Raw genomic sequence first — 19,711 nt, 5'->3', positions numbered from 1 at the left:
TTCTATGTTATGTATTGTCTCTCCAGCTTCACTTCCGTTTAAGACACGCTTCACTTTTGTTGTCATCACCGCTGTGGACACGTCTTTAAGTGGACAGACTTAGACTTAAAAGTGGGCGCAACTGTTAGAGTGTCTGCGGCCGCAGCTAGATATACTTCTTGGGTGCTGGCTAACTTCCTGGTAGTCCAGTTAACTTCTTGGTGACCTTGCTAACTTCATGGTAGCCTGGCTAGCTTCCTGGTAGTCCAGGTAACTTCTTGGTAACCTTGCTAACTTCAGGGTAGCCTCGATAGCTTCTTGGTAGCCCGACTAACTTCCTAGGAGCCTGGCTAACTTCTTGGTAACCTTGCTAACTTCCTAGGAGCCTGGCTAACTTCTTGGTAACCTTGCTAACTTCCTGGTAGCACGGCTAACTTCCTGGTAGCACGGCTAACTTCCTGGTAGTTTGGCTAACTTTCTGGTTGTTTTGTCACTGTTTGATTTACTTTTCGTTTGCACCAAAAGTCAGCCACTTCGGTTCCCTACTCGACAGCAGTTTTTCCAAAATACAGGTATTTTACTACTTTTTTAAAACAACGGGTTCTGCGGAAGTATCTACTAATAGTCTCAAATAGTCAACAACTACACTTTAAAAATGTCAACAGCTGTCATCCATACACATCGTTCACTATTTAAATTTGCAAAGGTCCTTTTTATATTAACTTAGACTCCGATGGCATTTCAGCGATCACATCGCCGTAACTAAATATGCTTTCACAGTAAGTACTGAAGTGCTTGATTAAAAAATGGTAATTTTTTTTTGCTTATCCAAACAATTTAAACAAACTTGCGTTGTTATTCAGTAATATTTTCAACAAAGTCATAACGTAACAACCCTTGCTAACTTCCGTTTTGTTCCACCAACGTGCAGCATTTCTCTCATGCAGTTATTATTTTGTGTGATTTTGAATCATTTCTGTGTTTCGAGCATTTGGACGGCGCCACGCAGGTTTAAGGTTGCGGATGCCAGCTTTCTGGTTTGTGCTGCTACTCGGAGGCCACAAAAAGATCGCAGTGTTAATGTGAAGCGCCACGCAATCAAACATACTTCATGTTGATGAAGGTTGTCTAGCGGATTGTTGCTTCTTTACTGCCAAAACATGAATGATTACACCTTTGGAATGATCAAACTGTCAGAATGCCAGAAATGGCACTTTGGTAGAATCATTGTGCTTTTTCTTGGATCCAACACCGTTGCAAACCACAGTGCTGCACCGCCACATGCATGACAATTAGGAAAGTTCTATCAAAGTGCCACGTGTCATTCATCAGTAAGTATTGTGCTGAAAATGCCAAAATGTCACAAAAGAGAAAGAATGTTTTTATTGAATTTAAGTTATTTCAAAAAGATTGTATAGTTCATGTATTAGTGCACTGCAAGAGAAGGTGCATTAAGATGCTGTTTGTCCTCATTTCTTTGCAGTGCGACTCCACATCAGGGCTACACTCATCTCTAATGTATTTACCGCAGAATGTATACAAGTAAACATTTACACCTCCACCTGTGCGTCTTTCAATTGGAAGAGTGTGTGGGGGGCGACACTTTAGTACATTTTGTACATTAAAGATGCCAAAAGCTTCAAATTTCGGTTGATATATGCTAATCGGAACAAAACATCCACATCTTAGCTTTGTGTTATAGCTAATAATTGCAAATCATTGTCATACCTAATATTATATCTCATTATATAAATCTCAATAATAGTGAATTATTTTATTTTGCAATATTTTGAGGACCAATAAAAATGGGTTCCATGCCCTAAAACGCCACACTTTGGACACCTATTGCCAAGGTAGGCAAACAGTGCTATTGACTCGACATTTTAGTAGTATTATTGTTTTACATTTAAAAATGTATATATACTTTAACTCATCATGTTTGACCTATCGCAAGAACAATAGTCAAAGATCTTCTAAATACGAAAGGAGTTATTTGATGTATGTAAAGACCTGCTGCAAGAATGCAAATCAAAGATCCTGTATACAACAAGAGCGCTTTGCGTTTTAAAGGAACTATTGTAAAAAAAGAATCAAAGTTCTTCTATATATGACAGAAGCTCACTGCTGGGACCTCCTGCATAAAACAGTCAAATATCCTCAATGTATGAAAGAAGCTCACTGATGTTTGTAAGGACTTACTGCAAAAACATTAGTCAAAGATCCTCTATATATGACAGAAGCTCACTGATGTTTGTGATGACCTCCTGCAAAAACATTAGTCAAAGATCCTCTATTAATGACAGAAGCTCACTGATGTTTGTGATGACCTCCTGCAAAAACATTAGTCAAAGATCCTCTATTAATGACAGAAGCTCACTGATGTTTGTGATGACCTCCTGCAAAAACATTAGTCAAAGATCCTCTATTAATGACAGAAGCTCACTGATGTTTGTAAGGACCTTCTGCAAAAACATTAGTCAAAGATCCTCTATATATGACAGAAGCTCACTGATGTTTGTAAGGACCTCCTGCAAAAAACATTAGTCAAAGATCCTCTATATATGACAGAAGCTCACTGATGTTTGTAAGGACCTCCTGCAAAAAATATTAGTCAAAGATCCTCTATATATGACAGAAGCTCACTGATGTTTGTAAGGACCTCCTGCAAAAAACATTAGTCAAAGATCCTCTATATATGACAGAAGCTCACTGATGTTTGTAAGGACCTCCTGCAAAAAATATTAGTCAAAGATCCTCTATATATGACAGAAGCTCACTGATGTTTGTAAGGACCTCCTGCAAAAACATTAGTCAAAGATCCTCTATACATGACAGAAGCTCACTGATGTTTGTAAGGACCTCCTGCAAAAAACATTAGTCAAAGATCCTCTATATATGACAGAAGCTTACTGATGTTTGTGATGACCTCCTGCAAAAACATTAGTCAAAGATCCTCTATTAATGACAGAAGCTCACTGATTTTTGTAAGGACCTCCTGCAAAAACATTAGTCAAAGATCCTCTATATATGACAGAAGCTCACTGATGTTTGTAGGGACCTCCTGCAAAAACATTAGTCAAAGATCCTCTATATATGACAGAAGCTCACTGATGTTTGTAAGGACCTCCTGCAAAAAACATTAGTCAAAGATCCTCTATATATGACAGAAGCTCACTGATGTTTGTAAGGACCTCCTGCAAAAACATTAGTCAAAGATCCTCTATTAATGACAGAAGCTCACTGATGTTTGTAAGGACCTCCTGCAAAAACATTAGTCAAAGATCCTCTATACATGACAGAAGCTCACTGATGTTTGTAAGGACCTCCTGCAAAAAACATTAGTCAAAGATCCTCTATATATGACAGAAGCTCACTGATGTTTGTGATGACCTCCTGCAAAAACATTAGTCAAAGATCCTCTATATATGACAGAAGCTCACTGATGTTTGTAAGGACCTCCTGCAAAAAACATTAGTCAAAGATTCTCTACATATGACAGAAGCTCACTGATGTTTGTGATGACCTCCTGCAAAAACATTAGTCAAAGATCCTCTATTAATGACAGAAGCTCACTGATGTTTGTAAGGACCTCCTGCAAAAACATTAGTCAAAGATCCTCTATATATGACAGAAGCTCACTGATGTTTGTAAGGACCTCCTGCAAAAAACATTAGTCAAAGATCCTCTATATATGACAGAAGCTCACTGATGTTTGTAAGGACCTCCTGCAAAAACATTAGTCAAAGATCCTCTATATATGACAGAAGCTCACTGATGTTTGTGATGACCTCCTGCAAAAACATTAGTCAAAGATCCTCTATTAATGACAGAAGCTCACTGATGTTTGTAAGGACCTCCTGCAAAAACATTGGTCAAAGATCCTCTATATATGACAGAAGCTCACTGATGTTTGTAAGGACCTCCTGCAAAAAACATTAGTCAAAGATCCTCTATTAATGACAGAAGCTCACTGATGTTTGTGATGACCTCCTGCAAAAAACATTAGTCAAAGATCCTCTATATATGACAGAAGCTCACTGATGTTTGTAAGGACCTTCTGCAAAAACATTAGTCAAAGATCCTCTATTAATGACAGAAGCTCACTGATGTTTGTGATGACCTCCTGCAAAAAACATTAGTCAAAGATCCTCTATATATGACAGAAGCTCACTGATGTTTGTGATGACCTCCTGCAAAAACATTAGTCAAAGATCCTCTATTAATGACAGAAGCTCACTGATGTTTGTAAGGACCTCCTGCAAAAACATTAGTCAAAGATCCTCTATATATGACAGAAGCTCACTGATGTTTGTAAGGACCTCCTGCAAAAACATTAGTCAAAGATCCTCTATATATGACAGAAGCTCACTGATGTTTGTAAGGGCCTCCTGTAAAGACATTGTGACAGAAGCTCATTGATGTTTGTAAGGACCTCCTACAAAAAACATAAGTCAAAAGAAGAAACAAAGATCCTCTCTATAGGACAGGAGCTTACTGTTGGGACATAATGCAAAAACAATAGTCAAATATCTTCTAAATACCATAGGAGTTTTTATGTTGCTTGTAAAGACCTACTGCAAGAATGCAACTCAAAGATTCTGTAAACAACAGGAGCACTCTGCTGTTTTAAAGGACCTATTGCAAAAAACAAGAATCAAAGATCCTCTATATATGACAGGAGCTCAATGCTGGTACCTACTGCAAAAACATTAGTCAAATATCCTCTCTATATGACAGGAGCTCACTGCTGTTTATAAGGACCTAATGCAAAAACATTAGTCAAAGATCCTCTATATACTGCTGTTTGAAGACCTCATACAAAAACCTGGGTCAAAGATCCTCTATATGACAGGAGCTTGCTGCTGTTTATAAGGAAGTACTGCAAAAACATTAAAGTACCAATGATTGTCACACACACACGAGGTGTGGTGAAATTTGTCCTCTGCATTTGACCCATCCCCTTGATCACCTCCTGGGAGGTGAGGGGAGCAGTGGGCAGCAGCGGTGCCGCGCCCGGGAATCATTTTTGGCGATTTAACCCCCAATTCCAACCCTTGATGCAGGGAGGTAATGGGTCCCATTTTTATAGTCTTTGGTATGACTCGGCCGGGGTTTGAACTCACAACCTACCGATCTCAGGGCGGACACTCTAACAACTAGACCACTGAGTAGGTCTAGTTAGTCAAAGATCCTCTATGTATGACAGAAGCACACTGCTTTTTAAAAGGATCTAATGCAAAAACATTAGTCAAAGATCCTCTATGTATGACAGAAGCACACTGCTTTTTAAAAGGATCTAATGCCAAAACATTAGTCAAAGATCCTCTATGTATGACAGAAGCACACTGCTTTTTAAAAGGATCTAATGCAAAAACATTAGTCAAAGATCCTCTATGTATGACAGAAGCACACTGTTTTTTAAAAGGATCTAATGCAAAAACATTAATCAAAGATCCTCTATGTATGACAGAAGCACACTGTTTTTTAAAAGGATCTAATGCAAAAACATTAGTCAAAGATCCTCTATGTATGACAGAAGCACACTGCTTTTTAAAAGGATCTAATGCCAAAACATTAGTCAAAGATCCTCTATGTATGACAGAAGCACACTGTTTTTTAAAAGGATTTAATGCAAAAACATTAGTCAAAGATCCTCTATGTATGACAGAAGCACACTGCTTTTTAAAAGGATCTAATGCAAAAACATTAGTCAAAGATCCTCTATGTATGACAGAAGCACACTGTTTTTTAAAAGGATCTAATGCAAAAACATTAGTCAAAGATCCTCTATGTATGACAGAAGCACACTGTTTTTTAAAAGGATCTAATGCAAAAACATTAGTCAAAGATCCTCTGTGTATGACAGAAGCACACTGCTTTTTAAAAGGATCTAATGCAAAAACATTAGTCAAAGATCCTCTATGTATGACAAAAGCACACTGCTTTTCAAAAGGATCTAATGCAAAAACGTTAGTCAAAGATCCTCTATGTATGACAGAAGCACACTGCTTTTTAAAAGGATCTAATGCAAAAACATTAGTCAAAGATCCTCTATGTATGACAAAAGCACACTGCTTTTCAAAAGGATCTAATGCAAAAACGTTAGTCAAAGATCCTCTATGTATGACAGAAGCACACTGCTTTTTAAAAGGATCTAAAGCAAAAACATTAGTCAAAGATCCTCTATGTATGACAGAAGCACACTGCTTTTTAAAAGGATCTAATGCAAAAACATTAGTCAAAGATCCTCTATGTATGACAGAAGCACACTGCTTTTTAAAAGGATCTTAATGCAAATACATTAGTCAAAGATCCTCTATGTATGACAGAAGCACACTGCTTTTTAAAAGGATCTAATGCAAAAACATTAGTCAAAGATCCTCTATGTATGACAGAAGCACACTGCTTTTCAAAAGGATCTAATGCAAAAACATTAGTTAAAGATCCTCTATGTATGACAGAAGCACACTGCTTTTTAAAAGGATCTAATGCAAAAACATTAGTCAAAGATCCTCTAGCTATGACAGAAGCTCACTGCTGTTTATACGTATCTAATGCAAAAACATTAGTCAAAGATCCTCTATATGACAGGAGCTCACTGCTGTTTATAATTATCTACTGCGAAAACATTTGTCAAAGACCCTCTATATATGACAGAAGCTCACTGATGTTTAGAAGGACCGACTGCAAAAACACTAGTCAAAGATCCTCTATATTTGACAGGAGCTCACTGTTTTTATAAGGCCAGGCAAAAACACTAGTAATAAGATACAGTATTGTATACAAATTAAGCACGTTACAGTTTTAAGGACCTTAAAAAAACAAACATCAGTCAAAGATCCTCTATATGTGACAGGAACTCACTATTGTTTGTAAGGCCTTTCAGAAAGATCCTGTGTACAACAGGAGCTCTCTGCTGTTTGCAAGGACGGACATATTGCAAAAAGACCAGTCAAAGATCCTCTACGCTTTAGTGATTTTCAGAATGGTTACTCACGCCAGAACTTGAGGGTGGGTCTGATGTCAATGGAATCAGGAGCCTGCGGGTGGCCTAGAATGAGAGCCCAGGGAGTCAACAACAAAGTTCATTTAGACTAAGTGAGACAAAGTAAAGGCAAAAAACCCCCACAGGTGATGTGTTTGTGTTGTTTTTTATTCAAAAATATAATCTCTAATAGTATCTGGTGTTTGTAGTCATGGTACAAAAGTGGGGAGGAAGATGAGCACGAAGAGAAAGTAACAAAGTGGTTGGTATGCTCAAGTAAACACAACTTGATGTTTTTTGGCAAAGGGTTGAAACAGGTCAGGTCAGTAGTATCATCTCTCAAGAGAAGCGTAAAAAAGACTTCCTGGTCTAGATGGCGCTGAGAGTCTGGCGCTGCTGGGCCGTCAGCTGCGGGTGCCACACGTCCACGATGAAGATGAGGCGGTACGCGTCCGCCTCCTGCCACACCTCGTGCTCGAAGGAGTCGTCGAAGATGAGAACCTTGCCTTCCTCCCACTCCCTGCGGGGATGAAGAAGAGGTCAGCTGGTGACGGAGGAGGAGGCGGGGGATGGACGCGCACCTGGTCTGGTCGGTGCAGCGGATCCTGCAGCCGTGTTTGGGGACCACCAGGCCCAGGTGCATCCTCAGGCGGCAGTTGGTGGGACCCGTGTGCGGCCACACGTGCGTGCCCGGCTGCATGACTGAGAACTTGATCTGCACACACGTCACCGAGGGGGTTCAACATGGAGGACTGGCCGCCACAAGACCAGCCTGCATCAAAATGCTCTCAATAATAACAATATATTGCAAATACTAAAATAACACTGCCATTCCTTCGTGCTGCAAACATGGTCATTTCTTTCAACTTATTTGAAAATACATTTTCTGAGGAGTGACGTCATCCAGCCCCCCACCTTATCAACATCTCCCCAAATGTGTCTCATTCATTTGTGCTAAGTCTCTGCTGCAAAAATATTTTGTCTTACTATTATCGTTTTTATGTTATTCACCGTGTCAAAATCTGCCTAAACTTGTCTCAAACGTTAGTGCTATACACATTTTTATCTAACTATTAGGGGTGTGTGAAAAAATCGATTCGAATTCAAATCGCCATTCTACCGTTGTACGATTCAGTGTCGATTTTCATTTTTCAAAAATCTATTTTTTGAATTTTATTTTTATTTTTATTAATCAATCCAACAAAACAATACACAGCAATACCATAACAATGCAATCCAATTCCAAAACCAAACCCGGCCCAGCAACACTCAGAACTGCAATAAACAGAGCAATTGAGAGGAGACACAAACACGACACAGAACAAACCAAAAGTAGTGAAACAAAAATGAATATTATCAACAACAGTATCAATATTAGTTACAATTTCAACATAGCAGTGATCAAAAATCCCTCCCTGACATTATCATTAGACATTTATGAAAAAAAAAAAAAAAAAGAACAATAGTGTCACAGTGGCTTACACTTGCATCGCATCTCATAAGCTTGACAACACACTGTGTCCAATATTTTCACAAAGATAAAATAAGTCATATTTTTGGTTCATTTAATAGTTAAAACAAATGTACATTATTGCAATCAGTTGATAAAACATTGTCCTTTACAATTTTAAAAGCTTTTTACAAAAATCTACTACTCTGCTTGCATGTCAGCAGACTGGGGTAGATCCTGCTGAAATCTATGTATTGAATGAATCGAGAATTGTTTTGAATCGGAAAAATATCGTTTTTGAATCGAGAATTGCGTTGAATCGAAAAAATCGATTTATAATCGAATCGTGACTCCAATAATCGATATTGAATAGAATCGTGGTACACCCAAAGATTCGCACCCCTACTAACTATTATAGTTGTTATGTTATTAACACATTATTATTCATAACCAGCCCCCAGAACCTTGTCAACATCTCCCCAAACTTGTTCAAACGTTTGTGCTGCAAATTTTATTAACGTGTTATTATTCATAACATTCCCCCCTACCTTGTTAAAATCTCCCCAAACTTTGTTTGTGCTACGTTTCTGCTGCAAAAAATGTTTTGTCTATTACAGTTTTTATTTTAACTGTTATAGTTTTGATGTTATTAACTATTATAGTTTTGATGTTATTAACGTTTTATAGTTTTTACGTTATCAATGTTTTATTATTCATAACGAGCCCTCCCCCACTTGTCAAAATCTGCCTAAATTTGTCCCAAACGTTTGTGCTATAAACATTTTTGTTTATTATAGTTTTTATGTTATTAACCTTTTATAATTTATATGTTATCAACATTTTATTGTTCATAACCAGCCCCCCCGCCTTGTTAAAATTTCCCCAAACTTCTTTCAAACGTTTTTGCTGTAAATTTTCCTTTGTCTAACTATTATAGTTCTTATGTTATTAACTAATATAGTTCTTATGTTATTAACTTGTATAGTTCTTATGTTAAACTATTATAGTTCTTATGTTATTAACTATTTTAGTTCTTATGTTATTAACTATTATAGTTCTTATGTTATTAACTATTATAGTTCTTTGTTATTAACTTATATAGTTCTTATGTTATTAACTATTATAGTTCTTATGTTAAACTATTTTAGTTCTTATGTTATTAACTATTATAGTTCTTATGTTATTAACTATTATAGTTCTTATGTTATTACTATTATAGTTCTTATGTTATGCTTATGCTATTATAGTTCTTATGTTAGTAACTATTACAGTTCTTATGTTATTAACTATTATAGTTCTTATGTTATTACTATTATAGTTCTTATGTTATTAACTATTATAGTTCTTATGTTAGTAACTATTACAGTTCTTATGTTATTAACTATTATAGTTCTTATGTTATTACTATTATAGTTCTTATGTTATTAACTATTACAGTTCTTATGTTATTAACTATTGTAGTTCTTATGTTATTACTATTATAATTCTTATGTTATTAACTATTACAGTTCTTATGTTATTAACGTGTTATTATTCATAACCAGCCTCTTGTCAAAATCTCCCCAAACTTGTTCCAAACGTTTGTGCTACAAACTTTTTTTTTGTCTATTTATAGTTTTAATGTTATTAATGTGTTATCATTCATAGCCAGCCCACCCCCACCTTGTAAAAATCTCCCCAAACGTGTCCCAAGCGTTTGTGCTGCAAATTTTCCTTTGTCTATTATAGTTTTTATGTTCCTAACGTGTTATTATTCATAACACCCCCCCTCCCCCACCTTGTTAAAATCTCCCCAAACATTCGTTTGTGCTACGTTCCTGCTGCAAAAATATTTTGTCTATTACAGTTTTTATTATAACTATTATAGTTTTTATGTTAACTATTATAGTTTTCATGTTATTGACTATTACAGTTTTTATGTTATTAACTATTATAGTTCTTATGTTACTAACGTGTTATTATTCATAACCAGCCCCCCCCCCCACCATGTCAAAATCTCCCCACACTTCTCCCAAACATTTGCGCTACGTTTGAATTTTTTGTCTAAGTATTATCATTTTCATGTTATTAACTATTAGAGTTTTTATGATATTAACTTAATAATAATAATAATAATAATAATAATACCTGGGATTTATATAGCGCTTTTCTAAATACCCAAAGTCGCTTTACACTTGTTGTTATTCATAAAAAGCCCCCCACCCCACCCCGTCAAAATCTCCACAATTTTGTCCCATACTTTGCGGATTGCAAATATGATTGGATATGGTTTAATGGATACAATGAAACAGAATTAAGCATATAAAGTCAACTTGTTTTTCCACTCTACTGCTACTTTAACATAAAAAATAGAATAGCTAAACAAAAAATTTGCACCACAAACATTTGGGACCAGTTTGGGGAGATTTTGACCTTGAGGGGGACTGGTTGTGAATAATAGTTAACACGTTAATAACATTAAAAACTATAATAGGAAGACAAAAACAATGTTAGTAACACAAACCAGCACAAAAGTAGCACTAACAAATAGCAGTGTTATTTTAACATGTGCAATGATAAGGGGGGCTAACTTCACGGAGGTCCTTAATAAGGGAGAGTGTGTGTGTGTGTGTGTGTGTGTACCTGTCCTCTCTTGCAGCCAGTAGCTTCAGGGAATTTCTCCAGCAGCGAGCATGTTTTGGGGGCGGTCTGGCAGGCATCTACAGCTTTCCTCCCTGAACACAAATGGGTCAGCTGGCGGGGACGCGGACGATAAAGCGGACAATAAAGCGTCTAAACAGACCTTGCTGCCAGAGGGTGTATTGTCCCCACTCGCCCTTCTCCCGCAGGTTCTCCTCCTCGGGGACGAACATTCCCGTGTTGCTGTCCATCATGGCCAGAGCCTCCTCCCGGATGGTCTTCCAGTTCCTCTCCAGCGCCTGGACACACACGGAATGACATCAGACTCAAGCCACATCCCCGTGCACAGGGGCGGAGCACCAAAGTCTGTGGGATTAAAGGGCACCCAAGCCCACTCAAACTCAACATCTTTTATATAAACACACACTTGGTGTGTATACACGCACTAAAAACTATTGCATTGATTAGGTTGAAACTAGCTTTTAAAACACATTTTTATAATATCCACACAGTTCAGTGAGCAGGTTGTGTTATGTGTGACCATGTTTGTTGAATTTTTGTGCTGGTTACATTTTCTTTTTGACTAGGGAAGGTTGTTTGGATTGTAACATATAATTAAAGGCCTACTGAAATTAATTTTTTTTATTTAAACGGGGATAGCAGATCCATTCTATGTGTCATACTTGATCATTTAGCAATATTGCCATATTTTTGCTGAAAGGATTTAGTATAGAACAACGACGATAAAGTTCGCAACTTTTGGTCGCTGATAAAAAAAAGCCTTGCCTATACCAGAAGTAGCGTGACGTCACAGGAGGTAGGATTCCTCACAATTCCCCGTTGTTTACAATGGAGCGAGAAAGATTCGGACGGAGAAAGCGACGATTACCCCATTAATTTGAGCGAGGATGAAAGATTTGTGGATGAGGAACGTTAGAGTGAAGAACTAGAGAGGCAGTGCAGGGTGTATCTTTTTTCGCTCTGACCGTAACTTAGGTACAAGGTCTCATTGGATTCCACACACTCTCCTTTTTCTATTGTGGATCACGGATTTGTATTTTAAACCACCTCGGATACTATATCCTCTTGAAAATGAGAGTCGAGAACGCGAAATGGACATTCACAGTGACTTTTATCTCCACGACATTACATCAGCGAAGCTCTTTAGCTACTGAGCTAACGTGATAGCATCTGGCTCAAATGCAGATAGAAACAAAATAAATAAATCCCTGACTGGAAGGATAGACAGAAGATCAACAATACTATTAAACCATGGACATGTAAATACACGGTTAATAATTCTCAGCCTGGCAAAGCTTAACAATGCTGTTGCTAACGACGCTGAAGCTAACTTAGCAACCGGACCTCACAGAGCTATGATAAAACATTAGCGCTCCACCTACGCCAGCCAGCCCTCATCTGCTCATCAACACCCGTGCTCACCTACGTTCCAGCGATCGACGGCGCGACGAAGGACTTCACCCGATCATCCGTGCGGTTGGCGGCTAGCAACGGCTAGGCGTCTGCTATCCAAGTAAGTCCTCCTTGTTGTGTTGCTACAGCCAGCCGCTAAAACACAGATCCCACCTACAACTTTCTTCTTTGCAGTCTCCATTGTTCATTAAACAAATTGCAAAAGATTCACCAACACAGATGTCCAGAATACTGTGGAATTGTTCGATGAAAACAGAGCTTTTTGTATGGTGACACATTGGGTACGAATACTTCCAATGCCGTCGTGACGTCACGCGCATACGCATCATACATAGACGTTTCCAACCGGAAGTTTAGCGGGAAATTTAAAATGTCACTTTATAAGTTAACCCGGCCGTATTGGCATGTGTTGCAATGTTAAGATTTCGTCATTGATATATAAACTATCAGACTGCGTTGTCGGTAGTAGTGGCTTTCAGTAGGCCTTTAATAGCTGTGCTGTATTTTCATGAAAATATGATGAATGGTCACTTACTTTAGTTACTCTCAATGGTCGCAGAATGGCGTCAAAATGGCAGTTATCAGACCGCTGGCTATTTGCATGTCATATGAAAACATCACGCCCAATTAAATTCCTTATTGAACTCAGTGATGTCTCGCAGGCCAAATTAAAAATGCCGGTGGGCCACACTAGGCACATAGTTTGGACACCCCTGGACTAGAGTATTTGCGAGGAGTATGGAAGGATGGACCGAGCATGCTCAGTACCACAGCAAGTTTTAATTATGATGCGACAGAACTTTACTGGAAAACGGTGCCATTTAATAGCAATTGCTAGAAACTTTAATCACTTCCTGTTCTCAATTTGTACACAATTTACTCCATAAATAATACAATTCTAAAAAAAATGTTTTATTTGATTTTTATTTTGTGGGATTAATAATCTCACAAAATAATCTCATTTTCAATAAATTCAAAATGTTTATCATGATCTTTCTTCTGTGTACTTTGTAAACACTTAAGAGTTTGAACAGTTTCTTAAACCCGATCATATTAGTACTTTGTTTGACTTCTTTGCTAAATAACTGAATTCCACATACTGATACGCTTAAGGTTTGAAGTGTTGTACGTGCATACGATTGTTTTAAATTACATTTTTCTTTGAGGTTATATTACTCCTCTTTAGTTGAGAAGAATTGTTGTACATTCTCGGGTAGCAGGTTATATGTATAATAACTATATGTGCAATGAGACACAAAAGTGAAGTACATAACTTTTCTCCTATGCTGCCAAAAATATATTTCATATATTTATTCTATCACTTCTACTTGCTCCAAAATGTTGGTGCTGTCTGTGAATGCTGAAAGGTGAGTTTGATGATGTTATGACGCCCGCGCTGAGTGACGTGTGCAAAGTTAGGTTTGCCGCTATCAGGTGGAAAAAAACATTTAAAAAAACGTATTATTAAACTTTCACAGCTGGATTAATTTTATATCAATATTTACGACGTATTTTTTAAATAAATCACATACCGTATTTTTCGGACTATAGGGCGCACTTAAAATTTTTTCATTTTCTCAAAACTCAACAGTGCGCCTTATAACCCGGTGCGCCTAATGTACGGAATAAATTTGGTTGCGCTTACCGACCTCAAAGCTATTTTATATGGTACATGGTGAAATGATAAGTGTGACCAGTAAATGGCAGTCACACATAAGAGATACGTGTAGACTGCAATATGACTCAAGTAAACATTTAATGTTTCATTGAAAACATAGAGGCAGCACGGTGGTAAAGGGGTTAGTGCGTCTGCCTCACAATACGAAGGTCCTGAGTAGTCGTGAGTTCAATCCCGGGCTCGGGATCTTTCTGTGTGGAGTTTGCATGTTCTCCCCGTGACTGCGTGGGTTCCCTCCGGGTACACCGGCTTCCTCCCACCTCCAAAGACATGCACCTGGGAATAGGTTGATTGGCAACACTAAATTGGCCCTAGTGTGTGAATGTGAGTGTGAATGTTGTCTGTCTATCTGTGTTGGCCCTGCGATGAGGTGACGACTTGTCCAGGGTGTACCCCGCCTTCCGCCCGATTGTAGCTGAGATAGGCTCCAGCGCCCCCCGCGACCCCGAAGGGAATAAGCAGTAGAAAATGGATGGATGGATGGATGGAAATATAGAACATTACACACGGCGCTCAAAAATCTATCAAAAATGTTTTAGTACGACATTTTTAAGCTATGAAGCTGCACCGCTTGATTGTTCTGTGCTTCAACATAGGAGTATTATTATGATGTGTGTACAAGGTAAGACATATTATCTAGCGTTATGTTTTGCAACATTATGCAAAAGCAACTTTTCTTACCTTCTGGTACCTGCTGATCTGTATTTGGGATCTGCATAAGTCCTGAAAATTAGCGCGTGTCCACCTTTGTAGTCAGTGGCGACGCCGTAGTCGATAAGCTTCTTATTTTTCTCTATCTTCTTGTTATGAGACATTCATCCTTCGCTGTTGCCATTTTTAATATAAAGTAGTGTAAAGTTCTTACTTATATCTGTCAGTAAACTCGCCATGAAAGCGCTAAAACATACCGGTGTAGTGAGTTTAATTATTCACCCGAGGAACTTTAGTTATTAGAGAGTTCCGGTCGGACGGTTTTTCACGGGACACATTTCGGGCATTGTTATTGCACTAGCGAGCCACGGATGAGAAGATGCTGCTCCGTTATCGATTTAAGTAAAATCTGAATGTTAGCTCCATCTTTTGACACTTCTTCCACTCCCGTCCTTGCACGCTACACCGCTACAACAAAGATGACGGGGAGAAGACGTTGCCGAAGGTGAGCCACGTAAATAAGACCGCCCACAAAACGGCAAATCCTGAAGCGACTGTCAGAAAGCGGCTTGAAGATGATCTGTAAAACATCATCTATGCAACATTTTGACCAAAGAACCACCATTACATGTTATGTAGACCACAAGGAAGTCTTTTACATTTAGAAAAAAAAATATATATATGACACCTTTAATGCGCCCTACAATAAATATCATATAATATATTTTCTATAACCCCTTTAATGCGCCTTTTGCTTGAAAATAGACCTAATTAGATCCGCTCATCTGCAGTGCGCCTTATAATCCGGTGCGCCCTATGGTCCGAAAAATACGGTACTTAGAAAAAAAAAGAAAAATCTTCAAACTTTACAAAAGCCTATGGACCTTGTTACAGGATCCCCACTTCACCACTATGACTCCCTGCATTCCTACCTTGACCAGATCGGTGTAGCCGGTCTCGCTTGGCGTCCACCAGGGCTGCGCCTTCAGCCCGTCCACGTTGTAGAGGGACCTCTGCCACACGGACGCAAAGTGGCCGCGCTCGTGACCCAGCTGGTACCAGTCGTACGCCTGCGGGACGTTCGACAGGTCAGGAGGTGACGAGATGTTTCCGTGTCATGCACTCACGCTCTTGTCTCCGACTCTCTGCAAGGCGTCTCCCAGGTGGAAGTAGAAGCGACCGTCGTCAGTGCCGGGCTCGCCAGACTCCAGCCCCTCCTGGTGGACCCACATAGACTCACTGGGATCATCCAAGTCAACTCAAGGGTCAGGATGTTGCGCACAAACCTTCAGGTAGGGAATGCTCTCTGCGATCTTGTTCTCCGACTTCAGGATGAATCCGTAGTGGACTTTGGCAAAGCCGTCATCGGGGGAAGCCGCCAGTACCTAAAAGATGGCGCCGGTGAGACTGAAGAAGCAGAACCAAAGAAGAGGAATCCCTCACCTCCTTGTAGACCTTCTTAGCACCTTTGTTGTCTCCGAGCAACAGGTAGGACACGCCCAAGTCGTTCTTCAGACCGATGTCTTCCGGGAACATCTGAACCAGCCTCTCCAGGGTCGCTACGGCGCCCCGCATGCGGCCTGCGAAGGGAGCTGGAGTTCAGCTCGTGAAGCGTGGGGAAAGATGGCCGACGGCGGTGGACGTTACCCAGGAACTGTTGGCGCTCGGCTCGTCTTTTCAGCGCCGCTCTAATGAGGTCAGCGGTGGCGTCCGGAAGCTCGGCGGCTTCTCTGTAGCTGTTGATGGCCTTCTGCAACATGTCGTTGCTGCGCTTCTTTTCGGCCAGGTCGTCCTCTGCCTGCGCACGCGCACACACACACACACACACACACACACACACACACACACACACACACACACACACACACACACACACACACACACACACACACACACACACACACACACACACACACACACACACACACACAGTCTGTATTTAAAAGTAGGGATGTCCAAAGTGCGGCCAGGGGACTATTTGCAGCCTGCAGGTAATTTTTTAAAGGCCCGCGGCACATTTTCAAAATACTAATACAAAAAAAAACATTAAAAGTGGAACAAGAGAGAAAACAGGTGTAAAAGTTGCAATATTGACACTAAAAACACAACGTTTTTTTTTTCTTCAAAACTGTCATTGCTAAAAAAAACAAAAAAACTTATAGATAGATCTGAAGTAGATCTAGAGAGTTAAGCATTGAAAGTAAAAATAATATATAATGATATACAATTTATTTTTAACACTTTTATTAGTATGGGGCATTTTATCAGATATTTTTAAACTGTCATTGTTCAAAAAATAATGAATAAAAGTAATGTTATTATGAATTTTTTTTACCCTTTTAAAGCACCAATTACTTCAGATAAAATATTCCATTTTGAAAAATGTTTTGGGAAAAATATTGCATATTTTGTGTTTTTGCCATTAAAAACAAGGTTTTCTTTGAAAAAAATAAAGAACATACAAAATAAATCGCAAGTTGATCAAGAGATTTAAGAATTAAAGTATAAATAATATACATTGATATACGATTATTTTTTAACACTTTTATTAAAGGGAGGCCTTTTATCAGATTTTTTTTTTTTTTTAACTGTCATTTTTAAACTGTCATTGTTCAAAAAATAATGAATAAAAGTAATGTTATTATGAATTATTTACCCATTTAAGGCTCCAATTACTTGAGATAAAATATTCCATTTTGAAAAATGTTTTGGGAAAAATATTGCATACTTTGTGTTTTTGTCATTAAAAACAAGGTTTTTTTTGAAAAAATAAAAAAATAAAAAGAACATACAAAATAAAAAAAACGATGTCAACGAATAGATCGCAAGTTGATCTAGAGATTTAAGCAGTTAAAAGTATAAATAATATACACTGATATACGATTTTTTTAACACTTATTAAAGGGAGGCCTTTTATCAGATTTTTTTTTTTTAAACTGTCATTGTTCAAAAAATAATGAATAAAAGCAATGTTATTATGAATTATTTACCCATTTAAGGCTCCAATTACTTCAGATAAAATATTCCATTTTGAAAAATGTTTTGGGGAAAATATTGCATATTTTGTGTTTTTGCCATTAAAAACAAGGTTTTTTTGAAAAAAAAAAAAAAAAAAAAGAACAAAATAAAAAAAACTTGATGTCAACGAATACATCCCAAGTTGATCTAGAGCTTTAAGCATTTAAAGTATAAATAATATACACTGATATACGATTATTTTTTAACACTTTTGTTAAAGGGAGGCCTTTTATCAGATTTTTATTTTTTTTTAACTGTCATTTTTAAACTGTCATTGTTCAAAAAATAATGAATAAATGTAATGTTATTATGAATTATTTACCCATTTAAGGCTCCAATTACTTGAGATAAAATATTCCATTTTGAAAAATGTTTTGGGAAAAATATTGCATATTTTGAGTTTTTGCCATTAAAAACAAGGTTTTCTTTGAAAAATAAATAAATAAAAAGAACATACAAAATAAAAAAAACAATGTCAACGAATAGATCGCAAGTTGATCTAGAGATTTAAGCATTTAAAGTATAAATAACATACACTGATATACGATTATTTTTTAACACTTTTGTTAAAGGGAGGCCTTTTATCAGATTTTTTTTTTTTTAAACTGTCATTGTTCAAAAAATAATGAATAAAAGCAATGTTATTATGAATTATTTACCCATTTAAGGCTCCAATTACTTCAGATAAAATATTCCATTTTGAAAAATGTTTTGGGGAAAATATTGCATGTTTTGTGTTTTTGCCATTAAAAACAAGGTTTTCTTTGAAAAAAAAAAAAAAAAAAAGAACATACAAAATAAAAAAAACTTGATGTCAACGAATACATCGCAAGTTGATCTAGAGATTTAAGCATTTCAAGTATAAATAATACACACTGATATACGATTATTTTTTAACACTTTTATTAAAGGGAGGCCTTTTATCAGATTTTTTTTTTTTTTTAACTGTCATTTTTAAACTGTCATTGTTCAAAAAATAATGAATAAAAGTAATGTTATTATAAATTATTTACCCATTTAAGGCTCCAATTACTTGAGATAAAATATTCCATTTTGAAAAATGTTTTGGGAAAAATATTGCATATTTTGAGTTTTTGCCATTAAAAACAAGGTCTTCTTTGAAAAATAAATAAATAAAAAGAACATACAAAATAAAAAAAACAATGTCAACGAATAGATCGCAAGTTGATCTAGAGATTTAAGCATTTAAAGTATAAATAACATACACTGATATACGATTATTTTTTAACACTTTTGTTAAAGGGAGGCCTTTTATCAGATTTTTTTTTTTTTAAACTGTCATTGTTCAAAAAATAATGAATAAAAGCAATGTTATTATGAATTATTTACCCATTTAAGGCTCCAATTACTTCAGATAAAATATTCCATTTTGAAAAATGTTTTGGGGAAAATATTGCATGTTTTGTGTTTTTGCCATTAAAAACAAGGTCTTCTTTGAAAAATAAATAAATAAAAAGAACATACAAAATAAAAAAAACAATGTCAACGAATAGATCGCAAGTTGATCTAGAGATTTAAGCATTTAAAGTATAAATAATATACACTGATATACGATTATTTTTTAACACTTTTATTAGAAGGAGGCCTTTTATCAGATTTTTTTTTTTTTAAACTGTCATTGTTCAAAAAATAATGAATAAAAGCAATGTTATTATGAATTATTTACCCATTTAAGGCTCCAATTACTTCAGATAAAATATTCCATTTTGAAAAATGTTTTGGGGAAAATATTGGATATTTTGTGTTTTTGCCATTAAAAACAAGGTTTTCTTTGGAAAAAAAAAAAAAAAAAAGAACATACAAAATTAAAAAAACTTGATGTCAACGAATACATCGCAAGTTGATCTAGAGATTTAAGCATTTAAAGTATAAATAA

The 19,711-nt window shown here is 36.9% G+C and overlaps 1 protein-coding gene across 1 annotated transcript in view; it reads right to left on the bottom strand.

The window, feature by feature from the left end:
- Positions 1 to 7,096: 7,096 nt before the first annotated feature.
- Positions 7,097 to 19,711, bottom strand: part of LOC133629791 (aspartyl/asparaginyl beta-hydroxylase-like) — a 48,194-nt gene continuing 35,579 nt past the window's right edge. Inside the window, exons 18-26 of the mRNA XM_062020789.1 lie at positions 16,444 to 16,594; positions 16,240 to 16,376; positions 16,083 to 16,181; positions 15,924 to 16,013; positions 15,729 to 15,866; positions 11,197 to 11,332; positions 11,037 to 11,128; positions 7,546 to 7,679; positions 7,097 to 7,484 (exon numbers count right to left, since the gene is read on the bottom strand). Coding sequence (XP_061876773.1) covers positions 7,334 to 7,484; positions 7,546 to 7,679; positions 11,037 to 11,128; positions 11,197 to 11,332; positions 15,729 to 15,866; positions 15,924 to 16,013; positions 16,083 to 16,181; positions 16,240 to 16,376; positions 16,444 to 16,594 — 1,128 coding nt within the window. The 3' untranslated portion in view covers positions 7,097 to 7,333. The remainder of the gene's footprint in view (positions 7,485 to 7,545; positions 7,680 to 11,036; positions 11,129 to 11,196; positions 11,333 to 15,728; positions 15,867 to 15,923; positions 16,014 to 16,082; positions 16,182 to 16,239; positions 16,377 to 16,443; positions 16,595 to 19,711) is intronic.

The sequence above is a fragment of the Entelurus aequoreus genome, linkage group LG15 (assembly GCF_033978785.1).
Source record: "Entelurus aequoreus isolate RoL-2023_Sb linkage group LG15, RoL_Eaeq_v1.1, whole genome shotgun sequence".
Lineage (NCBI taxonomy): Eukaryota > Metazoa > Chordata > Actinopteri > Syngnathiformes > Syngnathidae > Entelurus > Entelurus aequoreus.
Note: the sequence above shows the minus strand (reverse complement) of the source record. Positions and strands in the feature narration are given on the sequence as shown.